This window comes from Cryptomeria japonica, chromosome 11 (genome assembly GCF_030272615.1).
Source record: "Cryptomeria japonica chromosome 11, Sugi_1.0, whole genome shotgun sequence".
Taxonomy (NCBI): Eukaryota; Viridiplantae; Streptophyta; class Pinopsida; order Cupressales; family Cupressaceae; genus Cryptomeria; species Cryptomeria japonica.
Genome location: NC_081415.1, coordinates 393317463 through 393335158, shown reverse-complemented (window position 1 = coordinate 393335158; position 17696 = coordinate 393317463). Strand labels below are relative to the sequence as shown.

The window sequence follows — 17696 nt, the reverse complement described above, 5'->3', positions numbered from 1 at the left end:
ATATAGTAGGTTTAAATGCATTCTTAGTTTTGGCATGTGATTCTCCAAGTTCACTTAATTCAAAAGTAGCAAGCTTACCAACCAGCATGTCTCTTGTCACAATTGTCACAGTCTAGTCTCATCAATAGCAACAACTTTGTGTTTGTAAGCAGGAGGAAAGGATCTCAATACTTTAGATGCATTCTCATCTTCTTCAATGACTCCATCGACACATTTGATGTTCAATACAAGATCATTCACTTTAGCCATAAAGGATGAAATATTTTCATCTTCTCCCATTCTCAACAACTCATACTTTCCTTTCAAGCTCTGCAATTTAGCAACTTTCACATGCTTGTCTCCTTCATACAAGGTTTATAACTTCTCCCAAATCTCATGAGCAGTGTGCAATCCCATCACATTAGTCATCTCTGAATCAGTCAGGGCACTTAGTACGCTTCTTTGGCTCTTATGTTATGTTCAACTTGCTTGATCTCATTCACAGTAACAACACCATTCTGGGGAACATTGTAGACATTCTTTGTGATCTTCCAATAATCTTCTCCAAGAAATTTCAAGTGACACTCCATCCATTTCTTCCATATGGTGTAATTAGTTCCACCAAATATTGAACTCTCCTTCTTGAAAACAATAGTTGCCATCCCAGATCTCCTCAAGCGGTCAAGCTTCTTCCATAGGATCTAACTTTGATACCAATTGTTGGCAGCAATAATGAAGAAAAACTGAGAGGGAGGGTGAATCAATTTTCACCAAACTTAAACAAATTAACCACAACTGCAGATCTGATCATTAACAGTAAGAACAAAGATAAACACCATAACAACAATAAACATAACACTCAGATTTTGACATGGAAAACTTAGTTAAGGGAAGAGCCATGGTGGGAACCTACCCACAATATGATGATACTCTGCAATATTATATGTAAATATTACAATGGGGAATGCACATACATTTAGGCACACTGCCTAGAGCTCACTACTCAAATACAAGAGAGGGATACAACCCCCAAAGAAAGAAAGGAAGGCCCACTGCCTTAAAAAGATTGAACACCAATCCAAATTACATGAACTAAAATAATAGCATCTTCAAATGCATGATCACAGTTCCAGTTAAGCACATTGTCTTCTCTACAACTTTCTTCTTCACTTCATCACTCGTCTGAAAGATCAAATGCTTGTTCACACATACAACACCCTCTAAGAATGCATACACACATCTTACATGATTATTACTCTTATTTATAAAAATCATCAACCTTAATTTCAAGGTCGGCTCAACTCATAAGACCTAATTACAAAATTACATCACACGATACATAAATTAATATGCGTACCGATACAATGTCAGCAAGGACATAGCATGAACCTAAATCAAAACCTCAAACATGCAACACCACTGCATATCTCACCAAGATCATCCGCAACACGTAAGAATCATTGGGCCGACCAAAAGCTCGTCTAACACGAAGAATACTACCGGTCCAATAAATCTTCAATAACGCGCACAACGATTAATGTAGACCAACAACACACATAGAACACGATCAAAAAACATCAACAAGCAACGTGAATTCCACTGGAACAACTTAGATTACTAGAATCATCGTCATCTCCCTTCCGAAGCTCAAGAACACCAACATATCTTACTGACAAACTGAAAGATATGCTTGTGAAGTTTCAAATTATGAACCACTCAAACTGAGGACACACATGAACATCCCAAACACTCTCCAAAATCTGCTCAACATAATGAATCAATTCTAGAGAAATACAATTCAGAAATCACAACTCTGCAATACAGAACCAACAGAAAAATGAGTCATCACACCAAACCTCATAACTTGATCAAATCACCTTCCGGAGCACTAAAACTCATGTTGAATCAACTGAAGATCCTGATCTCTGAATCCTTAAATCTACATCAGCATATCTGCAATATACCAACCAAACCAACTCTCCGTAATACTGAAGCACAAGAACACATGAATATGTTGATATCAATGACAACAACACATTCCAACAACTCTAATATCCAATAGTTATCATCTATCCTGTCGAGTTTTCAAATCATGATAATCAAAACTAATCAAAATAATCAATCGGGCTAATTTATTAACATTTTAATCACTTCTAATCTCAAAATCCTAAACTGCCTTATTAAAATGCTAAAACAGCGCATGGCAGCGCTAAAAAATAAAAAACGCTAATCTGTATGATCAAAATGCTATAGTTTCAAACCAAAACAAAAAAACAACAAAAATGCTAAAAGATAGACTCAACACGCTAAAACATAAACTCAGAGTGCTAAAACACCAGAACGCTAAAAAATTGACCTAAAGCACTACTAAATCGACCCTATGTGCTAATATACAACTAAAAGACCAAAACGCTAAAACAAAACCCGGATACACTAAAATAGAAACCTAAAACGCTAAATTAGAAAAATTGTGCAGTATAATTTGAAAAACGAGCTAAAAAAAATTAAAAATCATACAAAAGGAGGATTTTTTGGTACATACCGGAGGGCCATATGCGGGAGGTTGCTTGAAACACCAGACTCGCTCAAATCGGTGCTCATGATATGGAATCACCATCTTCTCCTCAGAGCTCAAAAATTCAAAAATCAATTTGTGAAAATGAAATGAGTGGTAAAAACGAGTTTTCCTTTTACCTTATAAGGGGGTTAAAAGGGTTAATTTAAGTGGGATATATTTTTTTCCATTTATTTAAAAAAAATCAATTTAATCAAATAGTGGGGCGTTATTCAAAAAAATTATCGGGACAAGAATCAGAAAATTTCCAAAAATTCCAAAAAAAATATAAAATGTCAAAAATCATTGAAAATCCTAAAAAAATCGAAAATCATCTAATTCATCTCTCGGCAAAAATCAGATACTTGATGATTAGGGGCACAAATCAAATCATTTAAAAAAAATCATCAACATCATTATCTGGAGCATCGTTATACGCATCGAACAACTTTTTCTTTGAATCAACGTGTCATCACACGTTGCTTCAAAAAGGGGGGGAAAATGTATACACAAATGTGATCTAGAGATAATTAATGAAATAGGAAGTGATTTTATTAATTAACCTTTTATTCTTCTATTTATAAATAAATCTAAGGATTTATTAAATAAATAGTTCATTTTTCTTCCCATCTAAATTCATTTCTTCTAATTCCCTAATTAAATAAACAAATTTAATTATTTGTTCTTATTTAATTATCTATCTTCATTAATTTGATTTTTTAATTTAAATGTCACATGGTTCCTAACCTTAACCATCTATCCTAACCACTTTCTAATGTAACTCATCCAGCCTAATCTTGGGTTTAACTAACCCCATTCCTCCTAACCTAACCTTCTATCCTTTAACCAAGGTTATCTTAACCTCCTATGGGTTGGATATTCCCTTTTGAGGACACATGGAATCTTTACCACATGTCCTTTATCCCCTTAACACTTGCCCTCTTATTGGTATTTGCTGAAGAATCCTTGAAACTTGTCCCTCTAGGGATGACAAGTGTCCATCCTCTCCAACTTCTTTATTTTCAGCCCTTGATATCTCCAGACTGAATCTCAATTGTCGAATCCTACCACCTCAGCCTTGGTCTTGGAAAATCTATAAATACATCTCATTTCAATCAATCAAGCCCTTCATCTTAGCTTAATTATGCACTTTTATCATCTTGAAATATGCATTTAGCAATAGCAATTAGCATAGCATTTTAGCATAATCTTTATCATAGCATCACATATCATATCAATCATGCATTTAGTGTTAATCGTGTAGCTACTCATATTTCAAGTAGTCATTTTGTTGGTCATGCTATTGTTGAGAGCCACATCAAAAGGATCTACAAAATCCTTGGAATTAGAGGAAGATGGGACACCATTTGGAAGGCTGAGTTTGTATTGTTAATTCTTAATTTGCTTTCTATATAACCGTCTCATTTTGTGTGTTTTAAGATTGTTCAGTGGTTTGACACATATTTTACACATGCACTTTTCATTCATAAATTTGATCACACATATCTTAGAGGCTTAAGTTACAACTCAATCTCAGTTCGCATTAAAATTAGTGATCAACAATTGATTAGCCATAGTCTCAACTTTTCTATATTTCAATTTTGCTAAATAAATCTAAGACCTTAACTATCAATAAATTGAACATTCTTCCCTCTAGACATAGCATACTCCTAATAGTACTCTTTAAAACTACACTTGCAAGTACACTAAGTGGTTAGTAGGTTTGACACTTTATATATATAGTGAAAAGGAACACGTGTAATTGAAATTTTGTAGAATAAAGAAGCATGCACATAAGACACAATCACACTAATTAGACCAAATCATTAGTGCAATCCTATTCCATCTTTTAGAAATATTAGGATTCATTTATCATAAACCTTTAATCACTAATTTACTTTTAAAAGCCAATTTCTAGATCTATGTCATAATGTTTGAACATTCAAATTCAATATCATGATAAATTCTAGAGAACTCATAGACCATCTAAATTTTTTCATCAATGTTAATGTGGTGGCGGGAAAAGCGAGATTGGGTGACTAGGACCTAATCCCACTTTTGCCAACACATTGGGAATACGAAAGAGCCTAGAGAGACAGATCACTTTGGATACTTCTTGTGAGAAAGAGAGAGCCAAGGATTATCTCTTAAGGTTTCTATTCCTCTTGTTGCAAATGATGAGAAAAACTAGGGTTTGAATGATCAACTAGACTTAGGAGATAAAGAATGAAGCATATATGAACTCGAAATTGAACAAACTTGCAGATCTGAAACTGGGATACTGAAAGCATGAAAGGGAGAGGATTCTGGATGTGTACTTGATGCTGCAAATTGAACAAAATTGACCTGGACCAGGGTGCCACACCACTGCCCGTTTCTGTAGACAAGAGGCTGCAATTGAGACACTGCAAACTGGAGGTCCTCAGTCTGCAACCTGTCAAACTTGACTACAAGATGGAGGGACCAGGGCACCATGCCCTTGTCCTGGGCAAATTTCTACACTTCTGAGACTTCTGAGTGGTGTTGATGCCTTTTCTAGATCTAAAACTGCCTCTGGATGCCTGTTTCTGTACCTGCAACTGAAAAGGGAAGGTTTAGGTGGCTATATAGGGTTTTTCCTTAGTCAAACCCTTATGTTGGTAATTTCCACCTCCAAAAATAACCGATAATGTACTGAAAATGTGTGTGCTAGAACCTTGTGTGTATGCAAGATCCTAAATCATAAGAAACTATTAGGCCCAATATGGAAAGCTAATGTACTGAGAGGGGAGGGGTGAACCAGTACTTCAAAACCTTTCTTGAATAATAACCTTACTGTTATGCATAAACAGAATAGTGCAGTAACATAAAATAAAGCTAAAACAAATGAGTAACAATCATACATGATTCACTCCATAACACATATATTTTGGTTACGCAGAAACTCTTGGTTAGAGAGAAAAACTGTGGTGGGGATGGCACCCACAACTTCACTACTGCAATAATAAAGATTGCTCGGTTAGAGCTACATTTAGCTATTTCTGATAGCTTACCCTGTTAGGAGTAACAAGATCTGTTAGATCTACCTTGCTAAAGGATTTTACAACACTATATATATGTTGCACCTGATTAGAGGATTTACAATTTATAGACTTGATTAGAATCTTTTACCCTGTTAAAGGTTTCTCTTAAAACTTCAAAATATTACAATAAGACTTTACAAATATCTGCAACTTTACATCTGAAATGTTGTAGTAGATTCTATGTGCTCAAAATAAGATTACCTTGCCTATAGCATACCTCGGTAACTCATAAAGTAACTCGATAAACCCTTCTGTTTACTCTGTTCCTCGACTGTTCTCTGATAACCTTCTCGGTGACCTCTATGTCTCTGTAATAGACATAATACTCTATGATTTCTCATGTATCACATAAGTCTTGCTTCATACACATATGCACACACATTTCTCTCACTCGCATATCTTTGTCTAACCCTAAAATCATGCTGTATAAATAGACTTCTTATGTCGGTGATCTGATTCATTGCTTCGATCTTACAAACATGATTTCTCGAACAAATAACCATGCAAAATATTTCATTGGTTAGATGACCTCAAAATTATACAAAATCTATATGTGCAATTTCCAATGCAATAACGGTTCTATGTGCCTCGATCTTGTAACACGTTTTCATATGTGTGTCCAGGTTCAATGAATCTAGTAACACGTTTCACTCGGTGTATATCAACTCAGTGTATTATCTTTACTGCTCGGTAGACATGAAATAACACTCGGTAGACAGCTTGGTGTATACTGGGCTCTGTGACTGTTTTCCTTTTGTAACTGACTAGACTGTTCATACCGACTAAATATTTCGGTAGTATTGACCGACTAGAGTATATAGAATGAATTTGTACATAAAACTAATGGCAATTTGATAAGTAGTAACAATATCCCCTTTTGACATTAGTTGAGATGTTTGACAAAACTACTTTCAAAATCATTACTCAAAAATCTGTATACTTTACAAAATTTGACTAAACATGCAGTATATACATTAGTCAATAAAATAGTATAATCAAATATACTCCCCTTATCAATATGTTGTACAAGACTCTGATTATGTGTGCTCGGTGATCAATACTCTGTAATCACTATTCTTTCCTCTGTTCATTGCTCGGTGATCACTGCTCTTGGATACTCTGCATATTCTGCTCATTCTCTGCTCGGTATACTCCCCCTGTATACTACACTCTAGTTGTTTGATACTTTGAATACTATACACTCCCCCTGTGTACTTTGATGCAATATATTCTGATGATATATGATATACTCCCCCTTTTTGACAAACATCAAAATTTAGTTACCATTGGGAGGGGGCAACTGATCAAAAATGGATTTGTACTTTGTCTTGGCTTCGGTGAGAGTGATAGAGAGTTCATCCTTTACATTGTCCACTAAAGAATTATGTGCATTAATAGCAGCCAATAATGAAATTAAGCCATCTAAAGTGCTTCCCGCTTGTGTAGTAGAGAGATGAGTGGCTCGGTTTAGCTATTCTTGAATGGATGAAAGATGAGGAAGGAATAATGTTTGAAGTGCCATTATGTCCATCCTGATCTTGTGTTCTTCATTCCTCAGTTCCAATTGTTGAGCCATGAGCTTTTGTAGCTTAGTATAAAAATTCTAAACTGAATTGGGCTCGGGGGTCAACTTAGTTGAGAGAACGGTGATCTCTTTCTCAATTGCTTCTGTTTTATTCTTAATGTCCTTAAGAAATAAAGAAAATGTGCAGAGTTTCTAAAATAATGAAAGAATGTGCTTAAGTTGAGGGGACAACTCAGCAATAAATTTGACAAGTTTTACCTTGCCAACAGCAATGGATTTTTGTACTTCCTCTATCATTTTAGCAGTTAGCTCTTTGTCTTTTAGTTTGCTCAAGTATTCGGATGCATCTACTCCAGATGTCTCAATCTGATTTAGGAGTTCATCCAATTGAATATGGATGGTTGCATCGGTTGATACTGTAGCTGAAGGTAGCATATATGATAGTAAGGTCTTTATCTTCTAAACTACTTTATTCTTCTTTTGTATGGCCAGTTGCTTCTCCTGTTCGGCCTTTGCTTTGCACAGTTCACCGAATTCAGTGAGTGCTTGCCCTTTCAATTTGGAGATGTCTACATTGGGCAACACTATCGGTTTTGATAAATCAATTTTGAAACTATGCTTTTTCAACTTCTTTTCTTTACCTTTCACCGGGTGAACCACTACAATAGCTTGAGAGGCTTGAGGACCCTCGGTAGGTTGCTTGGTAGAGACAACACTTTGGTCAGTTACTTTAGCCTCGATAGTGTCCTTCAGTGTCTCGGTACTTGGTGTCTCAGCTATAACATTTTCCGTGCTAGAAGGTGCTTGAGAGGTTTGTTCTTGTGAAGTACCTTCTACTATAGACTTTTGACCTTTTGTGCCTTCACCTGTATCCAGAGGAGCTTTGGTTATAGCAGGCTGATTGATCGGTGGGTAAGGCTGAACTTGTTCCAAAATAGATTCACTGGAGACAAGTTTTGCATAAGCATTGCCTTCTATCATTTCTTATTCAGGTGCCTCTGCATCCATGATATCTTCATCTATTTGAATGGTGTCAGCAGGGTCTTGCTCGGTGACATCAGGCTCTTGGTTGGTGACATCAACTATTTCCATCGTAGATTGTTCACCAGCATTCTTTCTTCGAAAGATGGTCTTCCATTGCTCTTTTGTTTCCTTCTCCACTTCTATATACAAGCCATTCATCAATTTCAAGGCCTTTTGTTTTACTGTAAATTATGTTTAGTTGTTTGTCAGATGTTCTTTTATTTCATCAATCGACATATCAGGAAAGAGATGCACCAAACTTCTTTCTCTAATTTGTTTCTCCAAGTCTAGGGCATATTGCCATCTGGTTTCAATATGTGCATATAATTCCTTAGGAATAGAATTACATACTTCTAATGGGACCACTCAGAATTTGAGAAGTGTACAAATGATAGCTTCTTCAATTTGCGTCTTTTCATCAGTAGATCTGGATTCATATTTGACAAATCTGAATCCACCAAATCCACCATATTCCTTTAGATTATTACAAAAAATTTCTACACTCTGTACATCTACCTTCTTGCTTTTCACAATCTGAAATTTATTTGTATCTTCAGATTCGGTATCACTCGACTCTTTTGGCAAAATGAGTCTCCGAGTAGATTTCTTGTAAGTTATAGTTACCTTAGGAATGGCAACAGTCTTTTGTTTCTTACTCGATGATGTAGCAGATGCCCTTGTGTTAGGTCTCTTTATTGGAGGGGTCGGTAGGGCCATTGAAGTGTCATGTTTCTTTCTCTTCAACACTTTTCCCTTAGGCAATTCGGTGCTAAGTGTTATGGCTGCTTCTTGGGCTTCTGTCTCCTCTTCGATGATGGCTAGAACTCCTTTGACAGGTGTGGAGGAAGATTCTTCTCCGAATTTCTCAAATAAAACCTTTATCATTTTTGTAGCTTTTCGTATAGCCTTAGGTACTACAATGCTCATTTTTACTTTTTCCTTCACCTCTTCATAGGTTTCATACCTCAGCTCGGTAGTATGCCTTAGCAATGATAGATAGGCATTGATTTATTGTTGTGTGATATCAAAATCAATCTCGTAACCCATAGGTGACAAAGATTGAGTCCTCGGTTCCACAGCATTCACATAACAGTAATCGGTGTCGACCTCAAAACATATTTCACTTTGTATTTTTCTACCAGCTGTGGTGGAATCCGGTACCTGTTATGCATTTTCTCTTGGAACTTGCTGAAGTAATCATCCAATATATCATTAAAGTTATCACCTAACTTCTTGATGAAGTCATTGATCTGATGGGTGATTGGTCGATGTAGTTCCCAAACAACTTTACCGATTGTTGGAAAAAACTTCTCAAAGTAGAAAAACATACATACAAGTAGTGATCCAAATTTTAGAGTGTTTGCCGAGTTGTTCTTCTTCGGCTTCCTGATTGTGTTCAGATTTTCAAACAAGTTCTTCAACAATACTTCACACAAATCAATTTCCATGCCTTTCTTAACAATTTTGTATGCTAAGTCCACTGTTGCATAGGGTACACTATTTTCCCTTACCGATTGGAAGAAACAGTAACCAATTACTCTAATGGCAAATTTGAGTTCAGGATCGGTGACATTGTTCAACTTCAGACCTCTGCAATCCGATTCAACTCTAGTCACACTGATTAATTCCTTCTGTGATATCATTTTCTGAGCTCGAGCATGATCATAGATAGGATACCCAGTGATCAGATGAATGATCTCTTTAGTGATTTTAAACGGTTGCTCTTGTAGCTACATGAAATCATCATGCACTCGGCTTAGTACAAACTTGACCCACTGGGGTTTGAACACACGAGGATAGGTTAGGGCTTCAATCAATCCCTTGATTTTGATATGCTCATACTTGCTATCCATTTTACCATATGTGCACAGTTCATCATATACATCTTTGATCTCAACATGACCGAGTTCTTCAACACGGCATTTTGTGAAGAATCTCACATCCTCGACTAACAAGACTCAATCTGGGATGAGTGAAAAGACAGTTTTGTCATCCAGTTCAGATGCAATTTTGGGAGTCAAGGAGTATTTTAGTGAGGGCTTTTCTACATTTGTGACAACAATGGGGTCTTGGATCTTAGGTGCCATTTGATTTCAGATAAAAATTGACACAGGAACCTTAGGGTTTGAGAACTTAACAAACAGCTGATGCTTCACACTCAATAGATAATAACAACTTAATGAGTTCGGTAAACCAGCTTAACGATGCGATGAGATTCGATGTAAATACCTTATATTTTGCTTTGAAGATGGTTTGATCGCCTTGATTCGCTCTGCTCTGCTTCTCGAAAACTTGGTGAATGAAAATGATCGCGAAAAACCTTTTAAGTACTCAAAAATACCTTATCGGGCTCCGTGCAAGTTAGGTCAAAGACATTAAATGCACTCGATTCACTTAACTTTCTTTCCCCTTTTTTGCTTTTTAACTGAGTAACCAGATATCCTTCATATACCGACTTGACAGGCTTCCTAAATTCACCGACTTAACAGTTTTCCTGTAAAGTGCTCCAAAAGACTTTGATAGAATTTCAAACTTACTACTACATCTTACTTATGCAGATTTTGAATTCAGTACATACTAAAATAGGAATTGTTTAAGATTTAACCTTGTGAGAATGCAGTCCCTTCATACCTTTACCGATTAATTTGGAGTGGGAGCACCTAACTCGGTAGGTAAGGTGCTTTCTTCATCTGACATGATTTCCTTCTTTTTCCAAATCATCTTGAATTTTTCTTTTATCTCTTCAGTGTCTTCTCTAGGTTGATCTCTGCAATCTCCAACCAAGTGTCCAACTTTGTGACAATGAAAACATGTCATACCAAGATTTCTCCATGATCTTCGGTTATTCATTCCAAACCTTATAAAGCAGTTGGCACTTATATGTCCATATCTTCCACAACATTCACACCATATCCTTGTATTGTAATCCCACAGTACTGCAAAATATTGTCGGTAAGGATCTGTGTGAGTTCGATAACCTCTAGTATTTGCTCGGTGTGCAAACCACATGTGGTTCTTTTGCTTAAACCAACACTTCTCGGTACTATGTCCATATCTATTGCAGTTTTTACAAAACCCTTTGAATTTTGCCTTCTAATAATTGTTAACAGACTTTGTCCTACATTGATTAGATGTGTGACCATATTTATTGCAATTGTAACAATAACCATTGGTCTTAGTGGTATTCGGTTGCTTACCTTCTCTGATTTGACACATGTTGGCAGTATGACCTTGATTTCCATAGTAGTAGCAAATAAGCTTCTTCCTTTTGATGTTATTCCTTTTTCCAGCTTGTTTTGATGATTCTCCTTTCTCAGTAGTGCAGATTCCCTTCTCGGTAGAGTCTTTTCCTTTGTAACTGAGTCCTCCTTCTTTTTAGGGCCGTCTTGTGTTCAGTTGCTCATCCAACATCTTTGATGCTTCATAACTCTTCTTCAGTGTTTCCTTGGATTTCTTCTATGTTTCAAGTTCATTGCTCAACCTTGATACTTCAAGTTTCAATGCTTGATTCTCATCATCTTTCAGATTTGCTTCATGATGAGTATAACCTAGTTGATCTGTCAGATTTTGTTGAATCCCAGTCAACCTTATGATTTCATCATCCTTATCGGATACTAAAGCTTCAAGTTGTTGTTTCTCTCTTTCTAGATCTCTTACTTTGTCCTCGGTTGTCCTCAATGCATCAAGATTTTCAGTCATCTGTGTGTTGAAATGTTCATGTTCTCTTTTCATTGCTTTTAGTTGATCAGCCAGTGCCTTGTTCTTTTCTTTCAATTGTCCAATCATGTCTTCAGTCTCTTCAGACACACTGTTCTTAGATGATGTCTCAATTTGTTCCACTAACTCTTGAGAGTCCTGCAAGTCATCAGATAATCTTCTCCTTACTTTCAGATATTTTTGCATTTGTCTTTGCATGTCTGCAATCACTTGATTTACATTATCCAGCTCTTCTTGTAGATACACAATCCTCCGAGATTGTTTATAGCCTTCCATTGATAAGATCTTTCTCTTTAGGCAGTTAAACCCTTTTCCAAGATTCAAGCTTCGATACCAATTGTTAGGCCCAATATGGAAAGCTAATGTACTGAGAGGGGAGGGGTGAATCAGTACTTCAAAACCTTTCTTGAATAATAACCTTACTGTTATGCATAAACATAATAGTGCAGTAACATAAAATAAAGCTAAAATAAATGAGTAACAATCATACATGATTCACTCCATAACACATTTATTTTGGTTACGCAAAAACTCTTGGTTAGAGAGAAAAACTGCGGTGGGGATGGCACCCACAACTTCACTACTGCAATAATAAAGATTGCTCGGTTAGAGCTACATTTAGCTATTTCTAATAGCTTACCTTGTTAAGAGTAACAAGATCTATTAGATCTACCTTGCTAAAGGATTTTACAACACTATATATATATATATGATGCACCTGGTTAGAGGATTTACAATTTATAGACTTGATTAGAGTCTTTTACCCTGTTAAAGGTTTCTCTTACAACTTCAAAATATTACAATAAGAATTTACAAATATCTGCAACTTTACATCTGAAATGCTGTAGCAGATTCTATGTGCTCAAAATAAGATTACCTTGCCTATAGCATACCTCAGTAACTCATAAAGTAACTTGGTAAACCCTTCTGTTTACTCTGTTCCTCGACTGTTCTCTGATAACCTTCTCGGTGACCTCTGTGTCTCTGTAATAGTCATAATACTCTGTGATTTCTCATGTATCACATAAGTCTTGCTTCATACACATATGCACACACATTTCTCTCACTCACATATCTTTGTCTAACCCTAAAATCATGTTGTATAAATAGACTTCTTATGTCGGTGATTTGATTCATTGCTTCGATCTTACAAACATGATTTCTCGAATAAATAACCATGCAAAAGATTCCATTGGTTAGATGACCTCAAAATTATACAAAATCTATATGTGCAATTTCCAATGCAATAACGGTTCTGTGCCTCGATCTTGTAACACGTTTTCATATGTGTGTCCAGGTTCAATGAATTTGGTAACACGTTTCACTCGGTGTATTATCTTTACTGCTCGGTAGACATGAAATAACACTCAGTAGACATCTCGGTGTATACTGGGCTCTTTGACTGTTTTCCTTTTGTAACTGACTAGACTGTTCATACCAACTAAATATTTCAGTAGTATTGACCGACTAGAGTATATAGAATGACTTTATACATAAAACTAATGGCAATTTGATAAGTAGTAACAGAAACTAGAGCTACCCTATGCATGAGAGCAAACCCTAAATGTAAATGTGAATGTAAATAACAATGATTCAAACCAAATATGCTAAATGATCTAAAGAATGAATGTAAATATGCAAATTGATGTAAAGAAGCTCATATAGAGACATGAAAATAACATGAAATCATACCAATCCCCAAGTGAGAGATATTGCCACTAGATCTCTTATTATTCTTCAATGTCTTCAAGGCTCCTAATTGATGATAAATGCTTGACAAACGCTTGATAAATATTGTTGAATGTTGTTGAAGACTCCACATAGGTTTCTCTTTCACTACATAGAAGGCTCCTTGTGCTCCAAAAACCTGCTCTTAGATTCTTAGAGAGATCTTAGTTGCCTTCAAATGAAGAAAGAGAGCTCTTATGTATGAAACCCTAGATCTTAATTTCGACTTAATTTCGTCTTTAGGCCGACCTATGAATTGAATTTCCCACCAATATTTTGGGGTTGAGCATTATAATATCATAGAATTACGCTCCCGAAATTTTGGGAAAAAAGTCGAGGACCATGTGCACTCCCGCCACGGTTCGACCAAATTTTCAGAGCCGTTAGATATGATGATATTAGAGCGAATCCCAAAGTTACAGTTGATTTCGAGGTGTTTTGATATGCGAAATCGGGCCTTAAAGGTCGAAATAGGACATAATTAGGGTTTATGATTAAATGATTTATTAGAGGAATAAAATAAAAGGGGCACACTTAGAGTAAAGGGCCCAATTTTATGATGTATGAAGTGATGAAATAGGACTTTAGATTTAATTTAATTAATTAATTAAATGCTTAAAGGGAAATTACAATGCAAGATGCAAACACACTATGGCTGGTGCTAAACTAAGTGTGAAATTGTACCACCCTAGCAAGGGTGTACAATTTACAACACCACAGTTGATATACTTTTTTAATCTCAATTTACTCAACTTCTCAATTTTGAAATAATCAATATTAATTAGTTGTAATTTAAGATTTTAAAAAAAATTGGAGCTTGCTATTTCAATTAGATGAGTCAAATAATTTATTAGACTTTCCTACTTTTCATATTAAAAAGATTTGTATCTAATGTACAAAGAGTGTGAACTTTACACCAATATTTCAATCAAATATATAAACGTTTTAATAGATGCTTTGCTACAAGATTTGTTTGAAAATGATAAGATTGAGAAACACACGAAGTCTATGATCAAACTTTCCTTAACCATTGTCTAAGAAGTTAAGAAACTGAAATGATGAGATCTGCTATCCCATTAACTATCTATTAATGATGCAATCTACTATTTATAAACCATCATTCACCTAATACAAATTAAAATTCTTCTACTCTATTCTTTTAGGTTGCCTTCGGAAAGTGTTTCTTCACAATTAAGATAAAGTTTGACTACAACTTCGAGCAGGTTTAGTTGTTCTGGTAAAACAGGTTGGCTACTTTTAAAATTAAGTTGCCAGCTGTTTGCTTAGGCTTTTCCTGCGAATCGAGTTTACCCAGTTTCTTCTAGCTACAAGGGAAAGGTTTAGACGGAATCCAAAGGATACTCTCACGGCGATCCTTTGTCCAACTGGAAAGGAAGGTAATTTAACAAGAACACAAGATTCAGTCGGTGATTTATTAAAAATGGCGGAAAGATTCGTAACCTGTAACCCTGAAAATGAGGTGCGTGGACCATTCAAAATTACATCATCCCGATAATTTTCCAGTTTGGTATATCTGATGGATCGGTTGGACTTTCACAGTGAGGCTCAAAAAAGCCATGAAAATCTGAAAAGCATTCATCCAGAAGAATAAATTTGATTTACAAAACAAAGCATTATAAATTTGATGTAGAGCACAGAGCACTATAAATTTTGATGTACAGAACAGAGCATGAAGTCAACAATAAAACTGTAAATTCCAGATGCATCCGTTCAAAGGCCGGCGGATGGAAAGAATGTTGAAAACTGTAACAAGTAACACAACCGATTTCCACTAAACTAAATGAAGGCGATAGAAACAAGAACAAAAGAATTAATCCAGAAGAATAATATTGATGTACAGAAAGAAGCATAAATTTGATGTACAGAACAAGCATACATTTGATGTACAGAACAAAGCATGGAGCCAATGATGAAAATGTATTATTGCAGAAGCATCCGCCAAAGGCTGGCGGATGGAAAGAATATTGAAAATCTAAAGAGGAAATCTTTAACAGGTGACATAACCGATTTCCGCTGAACTAAATGAAGCCAAAAGCAACAAGAACAAAAGAATTTTGAAAGAATGAAGAATGAAGAATGAAACTGCTCGACTGCAAGCCTAATTTACAGTCGCAACCAAGAATAAATCTTGTTTAAAGCCTAGATCTCGCGGCGCTTTATCTTCTGCGGCGACTAGCACTCCACCGTCGTAGAGAGACGGCGTGCTCCTTGCAGGGCTCTCCATCCACCAGTAAGGGTTGAATTTGTAGTTAGGTTTTGTAAAGCGAGGAGGCAGGGGCGTCACAGAGTAGGGAGGTGCAACTGGAGAGTCAATGCTTTCAAGAGGAGCAGGCATGTTCAAATCCAGCTGATTCTCTGATTTAGTAGTAGAAATACTGCTACTGGCAAGCGGTGCGACTGTTGTGTGAGAAATACTGGTACTAGGCGTTGTGTGAGTCCTCTTGTGGCCGCCCAGGGCTTGACCGCTGGTGAAAACCCTGTCACATATAGGGCAAATATGAAGCCTTTCCTTGACAGGAGAAGCGGCAACATTTTCGTAGTCCAAGCCCCCCCCTGCCTGCCCCTGCAAGATCCGTGTCTTGTTATGGCAGCTTGCCCTGTGCCCTCCCAGGGCTTGGAAAGACATGAATTTCTTACTGCAAGTCTTGCAATGGTATCTCTTCTCACTCTCCTCCTTCACAATCCCTTGTATTTCAGGACAATCTGCCTCAAAATCCTCCAGGCTTTCGGACTTCCTCTTGCTCGGACCGCTTAATCTCACCTTACCAGAGCTTCTTATTCCATGAGCATGAGCGATCATCATGAGGGAATAAGCAGCCAGCTGCTGCTGCTCTTCCTCCTCCTCTGCTTCTGTCTCCGAGAGCGAGCTCCAGAAGACATGATCTTCTTCCGACGCCGAATAGAAAGGCCTGGGGCGCTTCGACCTCTTGCCGCGCGCCATCGACCCTACAATGCTACTAACAAACTGAGGAAATGGAGGCTTCATGTCCTGGGATCGAAACTCCTGAGCTACAGATGAACTTGACATGCTCTGCCTAATGTGAATGTTGTATGCAGTTGTTGTGGTTGTAATTGTGGTTATGGAATGGCAGGAGGAGGGGATTAAGTAGGGCAGAAGTCAAAACAGTGGAGTCGTGGGCGGCAGTGGAAGCAGGAAGCAGGAGGAGGACGGGTGGAATGAATCCTTCTACGCAATTACCATGCGTTTTGGTGTTTACTGGGCAAGCGTATCTCTCGCGCTTCCACTGTTCTCTGGGTTAAAAATTCCTACGCGCCGCGCCGGCAGGTCTGTACAGATTGCTGACTCTTGAAACAACACGTCAACCATTGCCACGAGTTGCTGACCATTGAATCCTTCCCCGAATCGAATCTCTTACCTCTTCTTCCTACTCTCTTCTTCAATTTTTAAAGACCGAAAGGTCTTTGAATTGGTTGTGCTAAACAACTTTGACCAGCTACTACCACTCAGTCAAAATGCGCCATGTTTTTCATATGTCAAATTATTTTAACAGACGCGTATTTGCACACCACCACCACCTCTCTCATATCCCTCCCTACTTGGAAACTTGACTCATATCCTACTCGGAAACTTGAGTTGGAAGCCTTCTCAATGTCCATCCTTTTTCTTCTCTTCTAATACTGCAAGTAAAGGGACAGTACCTAGTAAATTGTATCACACTCGAACTATACCTTTCCCAAGTCAATAATAGTTGGATAAATGAATAGGTAATGTTTGTGAAATGAGGATAAGAATATGGGTGTTGTTGATTGAGGAGAGAGTTCTATACAGAAATAATAGTTGGATAAATGAATAGGTAATGTTTGTGAAATGAAGATAAGAATATGGGTGTTGTTGATTTGAAGAAAGAGTTCTTTTTGGTCTAAAAGAAACAATTTTAAGGTGATGATTATCTTGAAATCTATACAAACTTGAAAAATCTCTATGATCTTTTAGGAGTAGATTTTATTTGGTTGGATATATAGTCTTTTGTGATCTAGTTCATTGTGATTCCTATTTTATATCAGCGTGCAAGGATTGACACTATTGAAAAATAGTTTGGTGAACTTGTTAAATTAAGATGGTTGA

At 36.8% G+C, this 17696-nt stretch overlaps 1 protein-coding gene across 1 annotated transcript; it reads right to left on the bottom strand.

Annotated features, from left to right (window-relative positions):
- Positions 1-15507: 15507 nt before the first annotated feature.
- On the bottom strand, positions 15508-17064 carry LOC131071599 (zinc finger protein ZAT9). The gene has a single exon (XM_058007504.2). It carries the CDS (start codon positions 16635-16637, stop codon positions 15708-15710), a length of 930 nt encoding a protein of 309 aa, XP_057863487.2. The 5' UTR covers positions 16638-17064; the 3' UTR covers positions 15508-15707.
- Positions 17065-17696: the final 632 nt, after the last annotated feature.